The 25,258-nt window shown below is 41.7% G+C and overlaps 1 protein-coding gene across 2 annotated transcripts; it reads right to left on the reverse strand.

The window, feature by feature from the left end:
* Positions 1 to 3,798: 3,798 nt before the first annotated feature.
* On the reverse strand, positions 3,799 to 25,256 carry LOC310724577 (prostaglandin reductase 1-like). 2 transcript variants are annotated; one of them, XM_083538812.1, is made up of 10 exons: positions 25,131 to 25,256; positions 16,079 to 16,188; positions 13,732 to 13,777; positions 13,589 to 13,648; positions 12,445 to 12,612; positions 11,734 to 11,851; positions 11,390 to 11,545; positions 9,528 to 9,633; positions 8,948 to 9,066; positions 3,799 to 4,153 (listed from the first exon to the last, which is right to left on the reverse strand). In XM_083538812.1, the coding sequence occupies exons 2-10, from the start codon at positions 16,182 to 16,184 to the stop codon at positions 4,043 to 4,045; spliced, it is 990 nt and encodes a 329-aa protein (XP_083394938.1). In that variant the 5' UTR covers positions 16,185 to 16,188; positions 25,131 to 25,256; the 3' UTR covers positions 3,799 to 4,042. The 2 variants fall into 2 exon arrangements, with proteins under 2 accessions (XP_083394938.1, XP_083394939.1); XM_083538813.1 differs by lacking the exon at positions 25,131 to 25,256 and adding an exon at positions 22,029 to 22,113.
* Positions 25,257 to 25,258: the final 2 nt, after the last annotated feature.

The raw sequence follows: 25,258 nt of genomic DNA on the forward strand, positions 1-25,258 counted from the left end.
TCGCTTAGAAATTATATCCAATCATATTTCAGCCATCATCTGTTGGCAGGGTCAAAGAAATCTGCCAGTGTGGCCACCTGTTCCTTTGAATACACATGAAAATGAAATTGCTTTGACCAATCAGATTTCGAGTTAGCAGCACCAAGGCCATCTGTCATATGTACATAACATTTTCACATTCTTTGATTGGATGGTCAGAGAGCGCACTAGTCAGAGCTCACAAACCGCATCTGGAGCAAACTGCACAGCTGGTTGACAAAAGAGAAAAAATTAATGTGGCTGAAGATATACAGGTAATCCTCTATTTACGATGGAGATACGTTATGATAACCCCATCGTAAGTCAAAAATATCGTAAGTCGAAGATAGTACTATGACTGTGACAGTCTTTCCTGCTTCATGCTGATTTATAATTTTTATTTTCTGCTATAAACTGATGGCTTTCCTCTGTTTTTTTCACCACAAACAGGAGACATACTTGTTGCTTGGAAGACATCGGAACAACATTCGAAGGATTCGACCATTTCTGTCCATACAGGCTGCCCAGGTGCTTGTTCAGTCTCTTGTCATCTCAAGACTCGACTACTGCAACTCTCTGCTGGCAGGTCTTCCCCTGAACGCTATTCGTCCACTGCAAATGATCCAAAACGCAGCTGCACGACTTGTGTTCAATCTGCCCAAGTTCTCCCACACCATCCCACTGCTGCGCTCCCTTTACTGGCTTCCAGTAGCTGCACGTATCAGATTTAAAACACTGATGCTTGCCTACAAGGCCAAAATGGACCAGCGCCATCTTACCTCAGTGACCTCATCACATCTCGCACTGCACCATGCTGTCTTAGATCCTCCAGCACTGCTCGACTGGTACCACCTTCTCTCAGAATAAAAGGTAAGTATACTTTTTGCTTTTGCCATCAGATTTTGTTTAGGAATATATATATATATATATATATATATATATATATATATATATATATATATATATATATATATATATATATATATATATATATTCCAAAAAAAAATCTGATGGCAAAAGCAAAAAGTATACTTACCTTTTATTCTGAGAGAAGTATATAACAAATATAACAAATATATGGGTCGGATTCGGATCCACCAAAAACCTGACAAAATCATTTAGTTTCTGAACTTTAATAAATAAGTGAATTAATAAAAAGAATGAATTTATATAGGGAGCAGGTTGAGAAGAGCCTGGAGAGGTGGAGGTATGCGCTGGAGAGAAGGGGAATGAAATTCAGTAGGAGTAAGACAGAGTACATGTGTTTGAATAAGAGGGAGGGCAGTGGAGTGGTGCGGTTGCAGGGAGAAGAGGTGGAGAAGGTAAAGAAGTTCAGGTACCTGGGTTCAACAGTGCAAAGTAATGAAAGTGTGTTAGAGAAGTAAAGAAAATAGTGCAGGCAGGGTGGAGTGGGTGGAGAAGAGTGACAGGAGTGATTTGTGATAGAAGTGTATCAGTGAGAGTGAAAGGGAAAGTTTATAGGACTGTGGTGAGACCTGTGCTGTTGTATGGATTAGAGACAGTGGCATTGAGTAAAAGACAGGAGGTGGAGCTGGAGGGAGCAGAGCTGAAGATGTTGAGATTTTCGTTGGGAGTAACGACGATGGACAGGATTAGAAACAAGTTTATTAGAGGGACAGTGCATGTAGGACGTTTTGGAGACAAAGTGAGGGAGGTAAGATTGAGATGGTTTGGACATGTGCAGAGGAGGAACATGAGTTATATCGGTAGAAGAATGCTGAGGATGGAAGGAGAAAAGGAGGAAGGCCAAGGTGGAGGTTCATGGATGTGGTGAGGGAAGACATGCTGGTAGTCGGTGTGACAGAGCCAGATGTAGAGGACAGGGGCTTATAGAGACGGATGATCCGCTGTGGCGACCCCTAATGGGAGCAGCCGAAAGAAGAAGAAGAAGAAGAAGAAGAAGAAGAAGAAGAAGATATATATATATATATATATATATATATATATATATATATATATATATATATATATATATATATATATAATTATTATTATACTATTATATAAATATACAGTAGAAGTAGTTTTTTTTTTGTTTTACTTTCTTTCAATACAATACACCCTAAAACTGTAGACTGGTTGTAACTCATAATCGTTTAAAAAGCGGACCTGGCAACACCGGGGCTGCGTTACGTCATGGTGCACATGGCAGTGCGCCATCTTGTGAGTCACACTGCGTTCATTTACTGGTATTTTCTGAGGCTTAATGGGTGTAATGAATGGAAACAGGGAAAGAAAAGAACATTAGATTATCTCAATTATAATTTTTGCACAATCTTATTTTACGGCTGAATGTGAAGAATTGTGCAAATAAAGTCTGTATACAGGATGTAATGCCTTGTGTGTCTGTGTCTGTATCTATACTGATCAGAATCTGTATTACTCTTAAATAATGGGACATGTTTACACGTGTGTTGATGTGTATCTCAATGCAATATAATGTTTTTTTTTTTAATGGCTCATTAAGAAATATTTATATTTGTGTGTCATTTGGATCAAACAATGCAACAACATCTGCTACTACTACTATTATTATTGTTGTTGTTGTTATTGTGCTTGTTTGTGTATTGAATAATACATTATCTCAACCAGACTTTTTGGAAACTGAAGTTTCCTGAACAGCTTCTATTTAATTTGAAAAAGAAAGCTATCTGTTAAAACTACAATGATGCTGTACTTGAATGCTCTGCTCTCAGTTTTTTATTCGTTATCTCTAAGGATGTTTTCTTGCCAAAGTTGTTTCTGTTTTTTTTCATAGAAGATCAAAGTCTACACTCTATAGACAAAAGTATTGGGACACTTGAATTTCCCAGTCATACATAGTACCTGTGTAAACCCTTGTGGCTGAATGAGCACAAATCTCCACAAGCACACTCCAAATTCTAGTGGAACATCTCAGAAGAATGGTGGTTATTAGCAAATGGGGCTCAAATGTAAAATCATATGTTCAGAATGCACATACCAGTTTTATAGTTTGGTGACCACAAACTCTTGTCCATATAGTGTACCTTGAAATTTCTTAAAGGCTTTTTAAAAGTATTCTAATGATAAAATAATGTGATATATACCAGTCACAATGTCAGTGAAATAAGTAGATGCCAAATCTTAATCACATGAGTCTCCATGTTTGTCTTTTTGATCACTCCTGGAGCAGGTGGTCCTCTGATGAGAGGTTATATTCGTGTTACTATTATCTCTCATCTGAACCAGCACTGGTTGGGCATCAAATAAACAGTGTTTCCAAGGAGACAAAAACCCAAATGAGATTCTGTATGAGATGTGAAGCAGGAAACATTTCAGATAATTAGAAGTGGACACTAAGCACACTCACACTCATTGAGAAACCATTAATACTGTGTGTGTGATGGACCATGGAGCCTTTCTAGTCATGCATGAATACAAACACATGGGGGGGTCTCTTAGTGCTTTTGTTGGAAACCGCAAGAAATCATTTCATATTCAAGTAAACATTTTAATGAGGAAACAGACCTCAGTCGTAAGGAAAAGGAGACTGTTTATGATGCTGAAAATGTTCTAAAATAGTCTATGAATTGCTTTATGAATCAGTTATTCTTAAAACAGTAAAAAAATATCTTAGTGTCTGGGGGGGCCTATTACCCAACTGCAATGTAACAATATTAAACATTTAAAAAGCTGCCGTGAACTCAGATATACAGTAGTACAGTGCTTAAAAATGTTTAATAATGTAATTTTGAGCAAAAGATCATGCAGATACAGGTCACATCATGCAGTTGAAACCCAAATTAGTTTGGTATAACTCATACATCTCAAAGTTCACACATTGTGAAATGACTTCCTCCTCACTACAGACGTAAAGAGTGGTTTTCCTGATAGCTCAAACCACACTCTCCTTTCATCAACAAATTTTGTAGTGAAATGTTTAATAACTTTTACACCGTTGTGCCACGTCTAAATGATTATAGATGATAAAATGTGGAATTTTTTAACATGAGTATAATTTGTGAGTAAGCATTCGCTCCTATTATACTTTTATTACTGCTTTGCCAGTGTTGGCTCCCTTGAGCATTGCCATGAATGCACCAGGCATGTTCTCGAAACCTTTGGTGATATGTTCTCTGCACTGGAGCTTTCCCTGGAACAACAGAACAAAGACAAGAGATCGACATAAAAAAAAAATGTCATAGGCACCTGCTCTGTAAAATACATTGTGAAGTAAAAAAATTGACAGGAACAGCTTTAACCTTCTTGGAGACATGAACTCTGACTTTGGTCCATCTCGTTTACTATGCCTAATCATTGCCGATGCTTGTGTTTATTTTCACACCAGTTTCTTTGCATATAGTCACATTAAGTCTAGCCTGCTTTTGTGTACCCTTCCTTGTATCTAAGTGAATATTTATGCTTTGATTTAATGCTCTGTTTCTTGTTGCTTGGTCATTGAAGCATATTACCTTTGTTTCCTATTTGAGTCTAGTGCTAATGTTTATACTCCTGTCTGCATTGTATGCATTCATTTCCACATTTCCACTTTATACCCTTCTCAGCTACCTCTGGTTCTTATTTAAAATACTTCGATCAGTTAGTGTATTTCAGCTCAGCTCTGGACATGTTTCTGAAATGTGATAAAAAAAAAAGCAAGAAAATATTTGCATGCTTTCTGGAAGAAATGAGAGCTGCATGACTCATGAGTTTGTGTGTGTGTGTGTGTGTGTGTGTGTGTGTGTGTGTGTGTGTGTGTGTGTGTGTGTGTGAAATGTCAGAAACACCTGCAAATGTTGATCTTGATCATAAAAATTAAATCATAAATAAAAAATATACTATAAAATTATAATAATTTTTTTAAATAATAATTTTCCAGTACTAGTTTCAGACAGTGTACATTTGTATGTCTGCCTTTCTAAAGGATCGTATGGCTTTCTGAAAATATAGTTTTGATGTTATATTAAATGAGATAGAGTTCTGCTATGTTGTGTGTATTGAGTATTGAAAATGAGATAAGCACCTTCAATGCTGTGTGTATTGAATGTTGAAAATTTACTTTAGAGTCTGAGATTGTGGGACCTCCAAGTACTGAGCAGAATCAAAAACACAGACCAGTGAAAAAAAATGTAAAGAAAAATAAAGGCACTGTTAAGAAGGGAGTGCCATTTACAGTGGAACCCGGTTATCTCGCCCTCGGTTAACTCGAAAACCCTATTAAGTCGACGTTTTTGAAGTGGAACCGCCAAATTCTTTTTCTAAGCATCTTCTAAGTATCTCGAGCACAAGGGGGGAAAAATTTGCCATTTAACGTCGGTTATCTCGGTGCAGCCGCAGAAGAACTCGCGGAAGTGGCAGAAAAATCACGCCTTACAGCTGCTACAGGTGTTGTATTGTATACTGGTGAATCTCTGCTGTTAGTTAGTGCACATATGCCTTTTGTTGTCAAATGTTATGCGATGAACGGGAGGCGAAAGCCGCGCTTGGCGGCGCGGAACGTGGGATGAGCAAAAGCATAGAATGATTTTTGTTTATCTCGATCATCGGTTACCTCGATGCTTTTGGCGACCCCCTAGGACATCGACATAACTGGGTTCCACTGTATTTATTTTCCTGATATGGTTTATATCCATATGTCCCTGTCCAGGGAAGCTTTAATGCAAACGTCACCAGGTTATGTATGTAAGCTCACAAGCACTTTTGTACGTCGCTCTGGTGAGGGGGTCTGCTAAATGGCACAAATGTAAATGTAAATGTAGTTCCCTGAGGGAACGAGAGCTACGTCGAAATTGCTTTGGGAACGCCCCGAGTTGTTCACGCACGGAATTATGTGTAAAATCCCGCCAATAGGCACCCATGACCTCATTTACGGGTGACGTCGCACAAACCAGTAAGCTAAAAAAAATAGGAGCGAGATGGCAGCGACATCAGCTTCTGAAAAAGGAGAAGTTAAGCACTGCAGGGATGCAGGGAGTATGGCCCATTGACGCAGCTCTTGTTCCCTCAGGGAATCAGGGTTACATACGTAACCTAGTTACGTTCCCTATTAGGAACTCAAGCCGCGTTGAAAGCACTTTACAGAGGAGACAAGCTCCTTCCTGGCAGATTCTCTCCAGAACTCCTGGAAGCAGGCGTACAGACATAGCCTTGGCCACATCTGCACCATGGCGTCCAGCCCCAATGGGGCTGGTGAGAGAGAGAGAGAACCAGAGGGGACAGTGCAAAGTCTCGAGGCAGTTTATGTGCAATGAAAGATGTGACTTGTCCCACTCATGCCCGCTCCCTTCCCCGTGAGGGATGCGTCCGTCGTTAGCGTTACGCAACAACAAGGAGCTCCCAGGACAGGGCCTTGAGACAGAAAAGTATGTTCTTTTCATACTTCTAAGGCCTTCGCCGCGTTACCTTAATAGTAAGGAACAGATTGCCTCTTCAGGAGAACCACCACTGGAGGGGTCATAAATGGAGGAGGCCAAGTGGGATCACACTGGACACTGCCGCTATGAGACTGAGCAGCCTCTGAAACTGCTTCATAGTAAGTAAATGGCCTGCTTTTACTTTCTTAACTGCAGTGAGGATGACTTCAATCCAGGCAGGAGACAAATTGTGCCCACAACACGGTCGAGTCCCACAATACGCCCAAGAAGGTGGTTCTCTGTACTCGGGAAAGCACACTCTTCTTTGTGTTTAGTCTTAACCCCAATTCCTTCATGTGGGCGAGAATGACATCTCGATGATGGACCGTCTGAAGCTTTGATCGAGCTAATACCAACCAATTATCGAAATAATTTAGAATGCGGATGCCCTGAAGCCGCAGCGGGGCTAGAGCCGCATTCAAGCACTTGGTGAAGGTGTGTTGTGAGAGTGCTAGGCTGAACGGGAGGACCCAATATTGGTAAGCTTCGCCCCCGAAAGCAAACCTCAGAAACCTCCTGTGAGGAGGAAGGATGGCTATGTGGAAATAGACGTCCCTTAGATCTATCATGACAAACCAGTCCTCGTACTTGATCTGAGACAAAATCTGAGCCTCCTGAGTGAGCGGTTCAAGGAGCGCAGATATAGGATCAGCCGCATTCCGCCATCCTTCTTCGGAACAACGAAGTACTGGCTGTAGTAGCCTCTCTGACTGAGAGGAACCACCTCGATGGCCCCTTTCCTTAGGAGGGTGCACACTTCCTGTTCCAGGACCAGAGCCTGCTTGTGTCCCACCACAGTAGGACATAACCTGTTGAACCGGGGAGGAGGGGACCCGAACTGAATCCAGTAGCCCTGTTCTACTGTGTGCAGGACCCACCGAGATACGTCTGGCAGGCCTTCCCAAGCTGCCAGGAAATCTTTTAGGGGAACAAGCCTCTCAAGGCTGGTCTCTGACCCTCCCAGAGCCGCTGGACCAGTGGGGACGGAAGGAGTCACCCGGTGGAGAAAGACTGCGCTTTGAGGCACATCTTGTGGGAGAGCTGTCTGGCCCCCTGGTGGTGTTAAGGAGGTACGAGCACCATATAATGAGATGAGAAGCAAGTGCTTTTCCCGGGGAATGGAAGTTTGGCCGAACAGGAGAGGCTGGAGAGGTCTCATCCAACTCCATGCCTTTTGCTAGGTCGGCCTGCGAGCCTGCGACCTTCGGCCCCGCTTCACCTCATCGAGAGCGGGGCCTGAGCTGCGAGGGAGATCACTCTCCTCGAAGAGTGATCTCGGGGAGCGGAGATTACGGAGAGTGCGGATTGCCGTGCGGCTACAGCACTGACAATCGTCTCTCTAGAGAGCCGATTAAACATGCTCTACTCCCAAGCAAACAACAGAAAGCTTATGTGTGTGTCCCCATAATAAAATGGGGGCAAGGAGGGACACACATGCAAAAGTTTGTTTGCTTCTTAGCCATTGCTGCACAGATTCACACACAAAGCGCTTACCTGAACAACAGAAGCTAATGTCGCTGCCATCGCGCTCCTTTGTAGCTTCCTGGTTTACACAACATCGCTTGTCAATAACCACACGACTGCCTATTGGCCGGATTTTACACATGATTCAGAGCATGAACAACGCGAGGCTAACCAAAGTGTTCCTGAAAGGGAACACATGCATGATATGATAAATCATTTCCTTATCTATGGGCCAAACAGACTCACTATATGGTTTAATAAGGATAAAATCCTAATGGTAAAATCGGCTTTCAAACTCACTTGCTTTTTTCTGATTAAGGGAATCACTTTTAAAGAACAGTGTTCATTGTTCTGACAAGGTTTCACACTGTCTATAATTTGTATGCATTAATCCAAACAAAAACGACACTTCTGTATATTGTACTTATCATTACTACTGTGTGTATGGTGTGTAGTCAACACTCCAGTACAACATATCAAAAACACTCATGGTTTTACATAAGTCATTTTACAACTTCCTGCCTTTGATAACTCAGTTTGTCACTCATTTCAGTTCATGATAAAAACAAAACAAACAAACAAAATGAATTGGCATCAAATGCACACCGAGCTCAGAAAACTTTAATCCCCTCTCACAATAAATGCACACAGCATGACAGATGTCCTCAATATCTTAAGTGTGGCATGAAATAAATGGTTGTAAATTATACAGATTTCACATATGTACTGTATATGTAAGAGATTTAACATATCGAGCCGCACACCTATCCTTTGGTGTGTCTCTTTGATTCTCCTCTGTAACACTGATCGTGTTCAGTGGCATTTCATTAGGTCCTATTCAATAACATGTTAATCAGCTGCTTTGAAACCCACTGCAAAATTCATGAGAATGGAAATGAGATGGGTTATAATGGGATCTATACTATAATTAGGCAGCATCCCTTTGAAGTCTTTCAGTATTGTCTGGTAGCCAGATGCTCGCTCTCTCTCTCTCTCTCTCTCTCTCTCTCTCTCTCTCTCTCTCTCTCACTCTCACTCTCACTCTCACTCTCACTCTCACTCTCTCTCACCTCTTTTACCCAGTTCAGGAGCCTCTTAATTGAGTCTTGGTCTTTGTGCTTCCATCGATATACCAAAAATCCTTCCATACGTAGCTGCTTAAAGATCATATGAGCATGAACATACGGCCCTGAAACACACAACATCGCATGTGATAAAATACTAACCTAATAAAATTTTTCAACACATTTTGATTATTGTCCATGTGTCCCATATAATAGTTTGTAGTTTACCTTATTTTAATAGTGCCCTGTCTTATAAAACACAACAGCTCTCCCCAATCAGAACTGAGAATTCATTAGAATCTAACTGTTATCAGTCTCGTCATACCTTAACATACTTTTAAGTTTTGCATAATAAGTGCTTTCAGATAATGAATTCAGCTATTCAAATAGGTTCCTCTGCAAAGTATTTGTGTATAATTTATTATAAATCACTACAAAATGTATCGCTGCAGGAATAAAACCTTAACTTGAACAAGTTTAATACTCATCCTCACCTTGATAATGTAAACTCAGACTAATGATTTCAGTAAGACTACTAATAAATCCTTTCGCATTTTGCGCTACACTGGTTAACAATACTGTGTACCTGTCTGTAAATCAGTGTCGTTATACGTAGAGATGCTCCCACAGACAGCGATCCTGCCAAAGTCCCTCATCTGTGGCAACACAACACTGCTGAACTCCCCACCTACCTGCAAACAGAGGATCCTAGGCTAGGTCATATTTCTATTTACAGATTTTCACATTCACATTTTTTTTTTAACATCATGCCTTGTATTAGTTACCAATATTAAATCTGAACCTTTGGATAAATACAAATAACATACGTTAAACCAAATAAGCCATACTGTAGGTCAGGATTATGCAGAGACATACAGGACTACACAGTAAAACCAGTGGACATCATCAAAGCATGTCGTGTTAGTTTGTGTTAAACTATTAATGTGCAAATTCATTTCAGTCTCACCTCAAATCTCACACAGTGTCTTTACGTTTCAGCTTATAGTTCCTATTTCCTTGGCCACACAGGCAGTGTATTGTTTCTTTTGTGTTGTAACATTTTCCCTCTAAATAAAGAACCTGCACTTGCATCTGTCTTTCACTGTTCTGTATGATACCACACAATCTTCTAAATTAACCTCTATTCATAACTTTAATGAATGAAAGTGATTTCTAAAAACTTGAGTAAATAATTTTTGGTTAGTATGTTAACATTAGTTTTTACTTTAGTTTTAACTACTTTAATGATAGTTCAAGTCAGTAATATACACTTTATAGACAAAAGTTTGTGGACACCTGATCATAAGATTTGTACATTCAAAAATTTTGAAATTTTGGAAATCCCATGCCATATTTAGTCCTCATTTTCTTCCCACTCTTCTGGTAAGATGTTCTACTAGATTTACTTTTCTCTGGCCAAGTCATGCAATAAATCTGACATATGCAACCAGTTAACAGATCAAATATTTACATACATAATCCCTGTGATCTTCCAGATGAAGGTTGGTTTTAAAGTAACTAACAGTTTAATGTTTAACAGTTTGTGAATGAATCATAATTGTATCCTAATTTAGTTACTTGGTGTTTAGTAACGAAAGGCTCCTTTACATCAGCAACACTGATTCAATAACAAACAAGTCATTCATAAGAAGACTGATGGCACCTGCGTTCATAACAACTAGTTTCTAACTAATTAATAATTTGATTGTTAATCATAAATATAATAATATATTATGTGTCAGGAAGTCATTCATGCAATGGTATGCAAAATCATGATTCTATTCAACAGATACTTTAATTAGGGTACAATATTCGGCAATCAATTATTTATTTATTGATCATTGGACAGCTATTTGAGAGCTGGCAGCCTGCACGTTTGTTGCCTTCACCATTTCACACTATTCCATATGGATCAATTTTCTGTTCTGATCTTAAAAAGTCTGTCAAATTACTGAGTAGGCACCAATCAGAGGCTGCAATTTTCATGATGTCATCATGTAGATTTCTTACAAAGTATTTTACCGTATTTTAAAACTACAAAAATACAAAACACTTAAGTATTTTGATACAAAATATGAAGCCATTTTCATTAACCCAATCAAATACAAATGACAAAATCCTATTTTATATTTGAGATACGTAGTTGAAATACATGTATCATGAATACTGCACAATCCCTGGGTGCAGTCAGCATTCCTAAATTAACCCGAAGGTGTTCAGCAAGGTTGAAGCAGAGCTCTATAGCCGGCCATGCAAGATCTTTCACCCCAACCCATATAAACCAGGTTTAGGTCACTTACAATTGTGTATCTCCAGATTTGTGGTAACAGTTTGGGTAATAGATATGGATGGTCAGGTGTCTCAATACTTTTGTCCATAACATGTATAACTTTCTATTGTTGTAAACTGGTTTCAAGATGTTTAGATGCATCAGAATATTACGCTTACATTCTCAAAGTAGCAGTCATATCCTTGTGGGGCTGCCTCTTGGAGCGTGTCTTTCAGTGAGCTGATAGTCTTGTAGTTGAAGGCATAGTCAAAGCCAAGCTCCTTGAGATAGGAAACCTTCTCATCTGAGCCTGCACAGCCCACCACCCTGCAACCCTGTGGAATGAAAGACATCTCAAACATGCACTTCCTTTTTCAAATAATGTTTATTTTTGAACAAACAAATAAATAAAAATGATGAATTGACAAGTCTTGGACCAAGTCTAGACAATGGAATAACTGAATATTTAGTAGTATTAAGTAACCAGATTTATATTCTGAATAGGTTCCTCATAAAGAATTACCTTGATTTTGGCGATTTGTCCAGCCACAGAGCCCACTGCTCCGGCTGCAGCATTAATCAGAAGAGTTTCTCCGGCCTTGATCTCACAGACCTCCTCAAGACCATAGAGGGCAGTCAGTCTGTGCAGAGAAATTAAACATAAAGCTATTTAATTAGCTTTTGTTTCAATTAATACATTAATTTATTCAAGTTTATAATGTCAGGTTTGGTTTCTGAATCAGTGAGTGTTTTAGCTGTATTTGGGCTAGGCGATTTAAACACTTGGAGGAGCAGGATACACGTTATCAGTATTCTCATGGGACTGACAGATATAGTCTGTTTTGGTTACATAAGGAATTATCACAGCAGCCAAATATACAACAGTGCTAAATGTAAGAGCAGTACAACTGTTAGTACAACATATAAGTACATGTACTGTAGTACATGTACTTATATAATGTTATACCTGCTACATTATGTCTGTACTTCTCTTGCACTGGAAGCTTCTGACGCCAAGTCAAATTCCTTGCGTGTGTTAGTATACATGTTATTAAAGCTATTTCTAATTCTGATTCTGATAATAGAACTTATGTAGTACATCAGTCAGAGGTGAATTTACAATCATTAAGATCTTGACTGAAAATTTTTAATGGGGATCACTTTTTATTTCTCCTCTATTTCTTAAAGACATTTAATCAGCTTTTCCTGTAGTCATGATCGACTGTAAACATACCCTGGCATGCCGATACCCCCGAGAGTCAGGGAAAGCGGCAGCTCTTTTGGCCAGTCAGGGTGAATCAGCCTGAGGTCAGAGCCATCAGACAGAGTGTGTGTCCTCCAGCCACAGTTTGCAACCACATAACTGCCGATGGGATAGTTAGGATTTCTGCTCTGCACCACCCTAAAAGTCAAGAGAAAAGGTGTGCTGTGTTAAAATTCTTTATTAATTAAAGAAATGGACAATAGAAAGTCTGACTGCAGCGATGTATCTACTACATTGATGATTGACAATGCTAAATATTTAAATGTGAAACGAACCAATTTGCATTATTCTAATACTGTTAATAAGTGTTAAAAATTTTTTTTTACTTTTACACAGTACTAACTACACACAATAGGCTTCAGCAGTCTACAAATAAAATAGATGTAATACCTGGTGATTTGTCAGGGAAATAGAAGAAATAAAGTGTTGGATACAGAAATATGTCTGTATGTGTGCATTGTTTTATCTGTTTAATCTGTTGGTCTGGGTTTCTGTTTAATTTCGGGCTCATCCCATAAGCAAGAGCACCAGAAGACTTTTTCGAATACAAGCCACCAATATCTGCAGTGTTTACATCCAATTTCATTCAATGTTATTTGTATAGCGCTTTAACAACAGTCCCAAAACAGCTTTACAGAAATAAATAGAATAAGAAATGAATGTATTAAAGTTTATAACATAACGTTTGGCTTTTGAATCATTGGCATTACAGGTCCAGTGTTTTAGCTGTATTTGGGCTAGATGATTTAAATATTTGCTGGACCACAGCTATTCATTACATGTTATCAGTATACTCATGGGACTGACAGAGTCTGTTTTAGTTACGTAAGGGATTATCATAGCTGTAAATAATACTGTACAACAGTGCTAAATATAAAAGCAGTACAACTACTGTAGTAAGCAATTTGGTGTACATAAGTTAGAAGTGGAATTTACAATCATTAAACCCTTGATTGGACATTTCTAATTGAAATCTCTTCCTATTCCTCTTCTAGTTTTTTTTTAAAGAATTTAAAAGTGTTTCAATATACAGATAATTCTTTTCTTAAATGTTCAGTTTTCATATTTGTGTGTGCACACAAGTAATATACACTGGTATCAGATAAAATCCTACTTGGACACTTGGGTTCCAATCATTGTATCTCCTTCCTTCATGCGAGTTCTACTGTACGGCCTGTGAACGAATGACATTACTGAAAATACAGAAGTGTATACTAAATACTTATATCAATGCAAGTAATATGGACGTAATATTACCTCATATATGGATCCACACTTAGGAAAACTGCCTCCAGCAGTACTTCTGAAATAACATTTATGGTATAATTAAAATATTATATAATTTTTACAACACAAAATATCATTATTGTGCCATGCTTGTCGACATACAATTCTTATACAAGAAACAAAGCAGGTATTATATGATGATAATTTTTTAATTATAAGAAAAATGTTAAGAATTAAAATTTAAAAAAAAAATTGTGGAGGCTTGTTATTCACTATACATTGTAGTAGACTTATATATTCCTGAAATATAAGTTTTTTTGTCTATCTACGTAGCTATGCAAGCACTTTGTACGTCGCTCTGGACAAGGGATTCTGCTAAATGGTAATGTAAATTACGGGTACATTAGGGACTCCTGCTATTGAATGGCCACATCACTTGAATGAGAAACAAAGCAGGATGTCTCTAATTCATTGAAGGTGCAGCACTGTAGCATATCTTAACATTTCTGATTTTAATTATTCATCTAATTGTTCACTAAATTAACAATGCCTTTCGCCAAGGACAGCTAATTCCACAGTAATGCTTTACTGAGTATGAAAATAAATTTGCCTATTTATTGGGAAAATGCTGACACCCTGTGGCGTGCCTTATTCATTACACCTCATCCATTAGATAATTTACAGTATCTTAAGTGAACCAGTGTAGTAGATCTTCTCAAGGGACAATACTACAGAAATGAAACTTGGATATATTTCATAGTTGTCAATGTCCAGCTTGTATAGCAGTATAGATTTACTAAGAAAATAACTCAACATACAGCCATTATTGTCAAAGTAGCTGGCAACAAAAGTGAGTACACCCTAAGCGAACATGTCAAAACTGTGTCAATATTTTGTGTGTGCACCATTGTTCTCTAGCACTGCCTTAATCCTCCTGGGCATGGAATTCACCAGAGCGGCAGAATTGTTGATGGGATCCTCTACCACTCCTCCATAATTACATCACAGAGCTGCTGGATGTTACACACATGGTGCTTCTCCACCCTTCCGCTTGAGGTCTGGAGACATACATGGCCGCTCCATCACCTTCACCATCAGTTTCCGCAGCAAGGCAGTTGTCATCTTGGCGGTGTGTTTAGGGTTGTTATTATGTTGGAAAACTGTTGTTCGGCCCAGTTTCTGCAGCAAAGGGCATCATGTTCTGCATCAGAATGTCATGAATTTTTCCATAAATGACCCTGCAGCTCCCCAGTACCAGCAGCATCATGCAGCCCCAGGTCATGATGCTACCACCACCATGCTTGACTGTAAGCAAGCAATTTTCTTGGTACTCCTCACCAGGGTGTCGTCACACATGCTGGACACCATCTGAGCCAAACAAGTTTATCTTAGCCTTATCAGACCACAGAAATGGTTCCAGTAATTCATGCTCTTGGACAGGTCGTCTTCAGCAAACTGTTTGTGGGCTTTCTTGTGAGCCAGCTTTAGAAGAGGCTTCCTTCTGGGACGACACCATGCAAACCGACTTGTTGTGGTGTGTGACGTATGGTTTGAACACCACTTCTGCAACCTTAAAGCAATGCTGCAGCACTCATGTCTGTTTTCATATGAAGCAGCTTCTGCACCTGATGTGCACAAGGACTCTTTGGACAACAACTTCTTTGATGGACCCATGCGAGGTCTGTTCCGAGTGGAACCCGTATTGGAAAACCTCTGTATGACCCTGACCACTGTAGTGTAACTCAGTTTCCGGGTGTTACCAATCTTCTTATAGCCTCGGCCATCTTTGAGGAGAGCAACAGTTTTAATTCTCAAATCCTGATGGAGTTCTTTGCCATGAGGTGTCATGTTGAACATCTAATGGTCAGTATGAGAGAATTGTACTCAAAGCAACAAATTCTGACTGCACTAATGCACAATACACAAATTTGTATGGTCCTGTCAAGCAGACAAAAACATGAACATGAAGAACAGGACATGTGGCTTTGCACGGTTACATGACATAAAGCTGTTACTGCTGTTGGGTGTACTCAGTTTTGTTGGCAGCTATTTTGACAATAAAACCTGTACGGTGAGTTCTTTTTAGAGGACATTCAATCTATACTGCTCTACAACCTGCATATTTACTACTCTAAAATACGCCTAAATGTCATTTCTATAGTATTGTGCCTTGAGAAGATCTACTACAATGGTTGCTGAAAAGTGAGAGGTGTACTCACTTTTGTTAGCTACTGTATGTATTCTGACCATAAAAATACTGTTACCATGAGAAAGAAGCTACTGAGCATGAGTTTGAATGCATACAATAATAGTTACTATGAATATGATATTTGATATACTTGTTAATGTCATATTTGATTTATTTTGTGCCAGAGACCTCCATCTTGTGGTTCCGGCAGGTCCTCTTCTTTCAGTTCAAAGTCACTGTCCTTGGGAAAACCCACAAAGTGCTGACGGAGCGTCCAAAACTTAGCCCGAACCATTGTCCTGGTTTGGAAAGAAAATACATATAAAGAGATACATTAGCTAGAAGTAAAACTGAATATGATGGGTTTTGTATAACCAAGAATAAACCGAAGCTACAATGTTGTATATAAAGCACATTTTTTCATTTTTCAATTTCTATCCAATGTTCTATTCAGTTTATTTCCAGAATTGTGCTATAAATAAAATTATTAATAGCCTAGACTAGATTCTGGACAATGTGATGATATAATATTCACAGGATTTAAATGTTTTTTTTTTTTATAAATATTTATGCAACATCATAGTGTACCATTTCAGCATTTGCAAATCTCAAATCCTTGTTTCTTCACTGCATTCTCTGCTTTTCCTTTTGCAACAGAACACAATCTTCCCTTTGCTCCAGATTATTTCTGACCATTTTGTCACTTCAGTAGTGACAAAGGTTCTTTTTCTAACTTCGCTCGGTGTTTCACTATGGGGAATCGCTTTGGGCGTGACCAACTACGGAAGCTCTTATGACACCACGTCTGTCTTGACAGACAGGTCGACCTGAGATCAGGCTCCGCCCCACCTTTATCCCTCAGCTCGATCCCTCCTAACATCATTCACGCTTTCTTCCCGTGAGGGACTACACTAAGCTCCCTCAGCACTTCCAGTTCTCAGCTGGTTTCGCTTAACTGTTCATCGTGCAGGCCGTCATTGGATTCCGCCACCGAACGGGAGGTCAGTCATACGGAATCGTTCTGAGCGACGTCACGGAATAGCGTCCGCGTCGAGGCGAGCTATTCCTATTCCAACCTGCTGGGTATTAAGTTACACGGTAGGGACGTAGTAGCGTCAAGCTATTAAAGGCTTAGCGCGTCAAGGCGAAGCGTTCAGAGGGCTGACTACCCTGCGAACATCGGCAGACTAACGTGTTGTGACGAGTCTAATATTCCCCGTACTCAGCCATGTCGACGATCACATCCCCCCCCACCAAAGGAAATGAGTCGAAGTTCAGGGAGGTTGCATCCCGCCCGTGTCCATCATCATGTGGAGCAACCAACTCGTGCAGGGACCCTCACCCGATGTGCATCACGTGCATGGGCCCGAAGCACGCTCAGACGTCGCTCGCGGACCCGCAAGCATGCGCGCACTGCGCGTCGATGCCGGTGAAACATTTGGAGAGACGGCTGAGAGTAGCAGTGGCTAACCAAAAGGACCGTGTCTGTCCGGCGCCGCCAGCTACCACGAGCTGGGCAGACCTGATGAAGGCCGAATCGCTGGTCATGCCACCTCTGTTTGATAACCTCCTCGCGGTGGATGAGGAACAACTGTGCGACGAGGACGCAGATGCAAACTCAGACCTCCTCGACTTGGATATGGAGGACGAGGATGAGGACGACAGTGGCCCCTTCCCGGCCCAACAGTCGAGACCCCAGAGCGCGGGCGATGCAACCTCACAGGCTGAAGGTAACCTGCACGAGGTATGCAAACGAGCCGCAGCGAAGCAAGGACTAGCTTGGCCCGCGGCCCAGGACGCGGAGGGAGCGGTGAGAGACCTTTACGACGGGAAAAGGCTGCCGCCTGCTCAACCCGCTGCTAGACAGCTCCTGCCCGCCATGCCAGCTTGCATGAAGGAGATGTCTCGTTACTGGTCTAGCCCCTTCAAGAGCAAGCTTCCCGCAAAAGGGTGCTCCAAGCTGGAAATTCAAGGGATGGAGGAGCTGGGGTTGGCCGGACCCCCAGCTGTGGAGCCTTCGGTGGCTTATCACCTCCATCCGAACTGGCGTTCGATATCCGCCTCCTCTCAAATTGCGCTGCCTGGGAAAATCGAGAGATTGACGGCGTCCATCCATCAGGGGATGTATAAATATGCAGCGCAGTCAGTGTGCTCACTAAACGCGGTGACTTTGCTGTCCGCGTACCAGGCGGAGATTTTAGAGGAAATGGGACGACAGCTCGACACGGGAGTACCTAACCCGGTACTTTGGGACGAGATCTGTGTGGTGAACGACCTAATTCTCCGCTCTTCACGAGGCGCAGTTCAGGGCTGCGGCCGCGTGATGGGCTTGGCTGTGTCAGGTGAGAGAGCGTTGTGGCTTAACCTGTCAGGCTTGGGTGACACACAGAAAGCGAAAGTCATGGATGCTGCCTACGACCCCGCTAAAGGTCTGTTCGGTCCAGCTCTAGAGAAGATGAGAGAAATCAGTACTCTCAGGAAACAGGAGGACGAAGCATTCAACCTCTGTTTACCTCGTAAGCTGTCTCAGAACACGCCCCCTCAGCCAGTGCGACGGGGTTTTGCCGCGGCTGCGAGAGGGAGACTGATGAACGTGAGGAGCACAAGATCGGCTCTCGGCGGACAGCAAGCTGGTCAACGCCCGAGATCGGATGGCTCGGGACCGTGGGGAAAGCATTCATTTGTGGCCGTGGCGGCTAAAAACCGTCCGCCCCACCCCGAGGAGTGGAAGAAGAAGCGTGCGACCTGACACGCGAATGTTCTCCTATCCTCCTTTCTTCGCTGGTGAAGAAAAGGAGAAGAGAACGCAGCCCAGTTCTAAGTTCTGTAGGGCTTCCTCTATAGTTTCTCCTCGGTTTCGAGGAATGAGGGAAAATGTTCAGTGTCACCAAGCACTCACGACATTTGTTCACTCGCACGTCAGTTCGGACGATTGCGCAATAAAGAATGCATCATCGCATCCAAGCCACGGGCTAAGGGGGATGTGTTCAAAAATAAAAAACACAATAAATGTGGCACTTTCGCATCCAGGCGATTAGCCGAGGGCGATAGTGTGCGAAAATCTTAAGAATTCAGCGTGCACCCCCCCAGTTTTACCACTGGAGGGCGCGCTCGCTCTACCAGCGGAGCCCAGCGCGGCGACGGTTGTGACGTCATCAACGCGCGACCAGAGTTGTGTACGCAGGGGTTCTCTTTCTGCGCGCCTCGTCCAGTGTCGCGCATGCGCTGTTCCTTCGTGGGTCTTAAGCACGATTTCACGGGGTTACAAGCTTCAATTCACAATGAAACCACCCAGATTCAACGGTGTGTTGGTCTCGGTGGCCGAAGGGGAGTCGGCTCACGTCCTAGCGACCGAGATCTACTCTCTTTTGAGCAAAAGGCCAATCAGAGTTGTTCCGGAGGCAGAAAGCCATCAGGGTTTTTACTCCCGGTACTTTGTGATCCCGAAGAGAGGAACCGCATCTTTTTCACATAGACGTTTACCCGTCACACAGAAAATATTTGAGGTTTGCGCACAGAAGCACTGCCTAAGAGTTTCAAACCATTCCCTTCGGACTGTCTCTCGCTCCGAGGACTTTCAGCAAGTGTGTGGAGGCGGCACTTTTGCCGTTAAGAAACAGCGGGGTTCGGATTTTGTCTTATATAGACGATTATCTAATATGCTCCTCGTCAAGAGAGCAAGCGATCAGAGATGCGGAGAGCGTAGTCACACATCTCTGCGACCTGGGTTTGAGAATAAACAGGGAAAAGAGCCGTTTGTGTCCTGCGCAGTGCGCGGAATATCTAGGGCTCAGTATAGATTCCCTCTCCTATCAAGTCACGCTGACAGAGAGGAGAATCGCATCCCATTTTTGGGCGGGGACTATGGTCCCGTTCCGAAGAATGCCTACGAATGCTGGGTTTAATGGCCTCAGTGATTTCTGTGGTGCGTCTGGGACTTCTCATGATGAGAGATTTTCAGAGATGGGTCGCGCGGTTGCGCTTATGTCCCCGACGTCATCTCAATCGGCCGGTCAAAATAACACATGCTTGCGTCTCAGCGCTCCGCCAATGGGGACGTCCCGCGACACTTCGGTCGGGGATTCCCTTGGGGGCGGTGTCGTCGAGGGTTACTATGATGACGGACGCGTCTTTGGCAGGCTGGGCTGCGACCCTTATGGGCAGAGCTGTGAACGTTTTTTGTCCATCAGAGCGACTCATGTTCCAGGCATATGGAACAAGGGTGCGGATCTGTTGTCCAGGGGAATCCCCCTGTACGGGGAATGGAAACTGCACACCCAGGTGGTGGAGCAGATATGGCAGAGATACGGCCGGGCTGCCGTAGATCTCTACGCCTCGCAAGAAAACGCTCAGTGTCCTCGGTTCTTTTCTCTAAGAGACGAAGATGCACCATTGGGTGTGGATGTGTTAGCCCACCCGTGGCCAAACGTTCTTCTCTACGCTTTCCCTCCACTGAGCTTGATTTTCCCCACCCTGGCCAGGGTCAGAGAACTCAGCTTGTCACTGATTCTGATAGCTCCACGTTGGGCATCCAGACACTGGATCGCAGAAATAGTTCAGCTACTGTCAGATCAACCGTGGCCGCTCCCTCCACGGAGGGACCTTCTGTCCCAGGCAGGCGGGGAGAATAATCATCCGCACCAGGACAGGATTGCTCTCTGGGCCTGGCCCGTGAGAGGTGGAACTTGTGGCAGGTTGACCCTAATCGGTTATACACACTATCCAGAGTGCTAGGGCCCCGTCTACTCGCACGCTTTATGACAATACATTTTTTTTTTGAGGAGTGGTGTGGCCGTGGTCACATTGTCTCCTTCCAGTGTTCTGTGGGAGACATTTTGTGCTTTCTCCAGGATTTTATTGGATAGAGGGAAAGCTTTTTCTACTTTGAAGGTGTATCTAGCGGCTATTTCTGCGTGTCGTGTCGGGTTTAATAACGAACCTGCGGGACGGCACCCTTTGATTAGCCGGTTTATGAAAGGTGCACGCCATAAGAGGCCGGTGTCTCGGCGGTTAGTGCCTCAGTGGGACCTATCTTTGGTTTTGGAAGCCCTTTCTCATCACCCCTTCGAGCGGGTGGATGGCGTAGGGCTGAAATTTCTTTCTCTTAAAACGGCGCTGCTTGTGGCTCTAGTGACTGCTAAGCGTGTGAGCGAGCTGCAAGCCCTGTCTGTCAGTCTGTCCTGTTTACAGTTTGCCCCTGGGCTCACAAAAGTTTCCTTTCGCCCTAACCCGGCGTTTGTACCTAAAGTGGTGGATTCTTCTTATAGATGTTCCGTTACGGAACTTTCAGCTTTCCACCCACCTCAGGAGGAGGAGGGATTGGGTTCCTTGTGCCCAGTGCGGGCCCTCCATACGTATGTCAAGAGAACAGCGGTTTCAGGAAATCTGACCAGCTGTTTGAGTCTTGGGCTACCCCTCACAAAGACAGAGACAACGGCTGTCCCGCTGAATTGTGGAGGCTATATTTATAGCGTATGAATGTTGTGGTTCGCAGGCACCTGCGGGTCTGAGGGCCCACTCTACTAGAGGGATGGTGACATCATGGGCCCTACTTAAGGGAGTTTCTGTTCAGGAAATTTGTGCGGCGGCTGGCTGGGCTATGCCACACACCTTTGTGCGGTTTTATAGACTGGATGTGTCTGAGTCATCCTGTGTCTGAGTTTTATAGACTGGATGTGTCTGGTGCTGAGTGCCAGATGCTCTGAGCCCATGTGATTGGCTTGTGCAATCCGGGAGCTGTCTATATCTCCCATAGTGAAACACCGAGCGAAGTTAGAAAAAGAAAGATGGGTTACTTAACGTAATCCCAGGTTCTTTGATAACAGAGTGAGGTGTTTCACCAGCACTTCCCTCCTTGCACTTGGACGGGAAGAAATCTCGCTGCAATGATGTTAGGAGGGGTCGACCTGAGGGATAAAGGTGGGGCGGAGCCTGATCTCAGGTCGACCTGTCTGTCAAGGTCGACCTGTCTGTATGACGTGGTGTCATAAGAGCTTCCGTAGTTGGTCACGCCCAAAGCGATTCCCCATAGTAAAACACCTCACTCTGTCATCAAAGAATCCGGGATTACGTTAAGTAACCCATCGTTATACCCATTATAGAAAGCCACTTCAGACACATAAGTCCAGGGGTCACCAACCTTTTTGAAACTGAGAGCTACTTCTTGGGTACCGATTAATGTGAAGGGCTACCAGTTTGATACACACTTCTGAAATAACAAATTTTCTCAATTTATCTTTAATTATATTTTATTATTATTAATTAATGATATTCATCTATGTGAAGACACTGATCATGTTAATGATTTCTCACAATAATTATCTACAATGATTTCCCAAGGTAGGAAACAGCTATTATTTAAACAAAAAAAGGCCCGCGGGCGACTCATGTGGTCCCTGCAGGCAACCTGGTGCCTGTGGGCACCATGTTGGTGACCCCTGCATTAGACACTTCAGATGTTAGCAACTACTGTCTCGTGTTTATCTTTCTTTCTCACATAGGATGATCCCAGAATCTTAAATAACCTGGCTATAATGTTGCACAACAAAACCTGAAACTTCTCATTAACAGCTACATGAGCAGGTAGATCAGACAGTCTGTCAACACACCCTGACTTATCTTAATGTTTTTTGGATCAGGTTCATCTGTTTTTTGTATAAGATTTTTGTATACCTGCTCTCTTTGTATACACTCTTCTGGTTCCACACAAGGCTCATAGCTCACACTTCTTTCTTTATTTGTTTCCTATATACACTGAAAGGCAAATCCCCACATAGTTTTTATACCACTGCTGTGTTGAGACACTGCTCATTCTTTCCTTTTCTTCCTAAGACACTCATGTTTCTTCATCCCCAGAGATGCATACCATCTCAAGATCTTATCATCCCTAGATAATGGTAGAATCATACTCTCTGACAATGCAAAAAACCTTAATGTGGTTCTGAACAAGCAGCAAACATTTTTCAAGTCAAGTCTAATCAAGTCAAGAAGCTTTTATTGTCATTTCAACCATATATAGCTGACGCATTACACAGAGAAATAAAACAACGTTCCTCCTGAACCCTGGTTCTACATAGAACAACAATCACAGAAAACAGAAAACACAGGGCTAAATACTAGTAAGTGCATCGTGTGCAACCTGGTGCAAACAGTGCAAAGACAACAAACAACAGTGAAAGACAATACAGGACAGTGCAAGACAAATACACAAAACACAAAATAGCGCCGCCATTAAACCTGTTGTATATTGCACACTGCATTGTGTAAGAAACGTAAAGTGAACAGTAACAAAAAATGTAAACTAAATGTTGTGCAAAAGAGTCACTTATGTCACTAATCACACTGGAAAGTTAGCATGCAGCTGTTTATGCCCCCACAAGTCTCCCACAAGACCCAATTGCCATGTTCCATTCACTGGCTTCCTGTAGCTGCTTACGTTAGGCTTAAAACATAAATACTTGTTTACAGAGCCAAAAATTGGCCTGTCCACACTTGCCTCCAAGCACTCATCAAACTTTACTCTGCTAAAAATTTCTTTAACCCTTTTGCAGGACTTGACCAATTGTCCAGACATGAAGTAAACCTTTATTTAAGACCGTTCTCTGCACTGACATATAAATGAAAAAATTTGTCAGTGTCAGTCTTCAAACTTTAAGTATTCACTAAGCACAAAATTTGCTTCTTTTTTTGTAATATTACTTGCCATAAGTAATTTTCCACAAGGCTTTATGGTATTAATAGAACATAGATTAACAGATCATAGTCCTTTTAGCATTGTGTGATATGTTTGTAATAGTCACTCTGTTTGGTTAATGTTGATAATGTTAAAAAAGGGGTGGATTGTGTGGGAGTTGGCTGTGCAAATAAGCAGTGGTTCAGTTTCAGTTTTCTGTGTACGATACAACAAAGATTGAAGCTAAAATTACACACCTGTAATTCTTATCATCATCAAGATATCATCATCAAAACCATAAACCAATGTGTTTAAGAATTCACAGAGATTAATTAACAACTCCTTCATTTGCCAATTTATTTATTAATTGACTTAGTAACTAACTAATCAAATCTGCTACAAACTGCATCACCATAGTGGTAAATGACATCTGCATGCTGATGGCAAGGCTCAATTTCCCTCAAATTATTTTTATGGTAGACACAAAACATTTCCAGATGAACCATTGTTGAAGCATAACCAGGGAAATGGTAACTCAGTGGTTGAGATCTTGAACCACTGAGCAAAAGAGTGCAAGTTCAAATACCAGAACTGCCAAGCTACCAATGCTGATCCCATGAGCAAGGCCCTCAATCCTCACGTGCTGAATATATGAGCTTATTTTTATAAATGCAAGTCACATTTAAGGGGAATTGTATAATTGTAAGTTGTTCACTGTTAGGAATATGCAATCAGTGCTGTAGTGGTATGATGTGCCTAACAAGTTACTCTTTCCATCCTGAAGTTGACAGACTTTACCTTATGGGTCATTATATATTTTCAATTTATGGTCAGATTTAATGTGGTGCAATAAACACTGCACCAATCTCTAGGAAAAAAGATAAAGGAAAACAAAATGCAAGTCACGTCGAAGTTCTTCTTTGGAAAATGTAGTAACACATTCTGGCCAGCCCCAATAATTTCTCCATCAAGTTTACATGTTTGTTCTGAATTGTAACTGTTTAACACAGAAAATAGTGTTACACAACAAATCTATTACAAATATTCCTGAGAGTACTGAGAAGTAACACGAAATATGGCTCAGAGCAAACAATTCACACTGGAATATAAGCCCCAGGTATCTATATAGTGTATATTCTCAGGGTATTGTCTTGTTTGTTGAATTGTATGACTTGAGGCTAAATATCTCCTCCATTTGAATGATATGATAACATTGCATTGCATGTTGTTTTAAACATTGCACTTTGAACAGGGTGTGGGTTTGGGTGTGGCATAAAATTATTGCCACTATTTCAATGCCATTTAAAGATATTTACAAAGTAACAAATACTTATTTTAACTGGAAGGACATTTAAATGCATACAATGTATGTGTGCGTGTGTGGCTGTTTGTGTAAAGCACAAGAATTAGAACAAGACTGATCATGTCATGCTATTCAAAGTAACATCTAAAAATATAAGAATTTGAAAACAATGAAAAACCTACAAAAACAATAATTACATATTAACCAAGATTATTTTAAATAAGATAATTTTTTAAAATATGTGCAGCCAAGCATTTTTCACTTACCTTGACTTTAAAATATAGGCACAAAAAGTCCAAGGTATGTGCAGAGCTTGCACAGAGTAAACTTTGCAGCAGTAACAGGGTTGCCAGATTGAACAGTATGTCTACAGTCTAAATTATAATCACTGAAT

The sequence above is a fragment of the Silurus aristotelis genome (genome assembly GCF_946808225.1).
Source record: "Silurus aristotelis genome assembly, chromosome: 4".
Classification (NCBI taxonomy): Eukaryota; Metazoa; Chordata; class Actinopteri; order Siluriformes; family Siluridae; genus Silurus; species Silurus aristotelis.

Coding starts and splice junctions, on each gene's coding strand:
- LOC310724577 (XM_083538812.1), bottom strand. CDS start 16,184: ATGGTTCGGGCTAAGTTTTGGACGCTCCGTCAGCACTTTGTGGGTTTT. Junction 13,649..13,731: donor AGTGTGGATCCATATATGAG/GTAATATTACGT, acceptor ATTCGTTCACAG/GCCGTACAGTAGAACTCGCA. Junction 9,634..11,389: donor ATGACTGCTACTTTGAGAAT/GTAAGCGTAATA, acceptor CTCTGTTTGCAG/GTAGGTGGGGAGTTCAGCAG.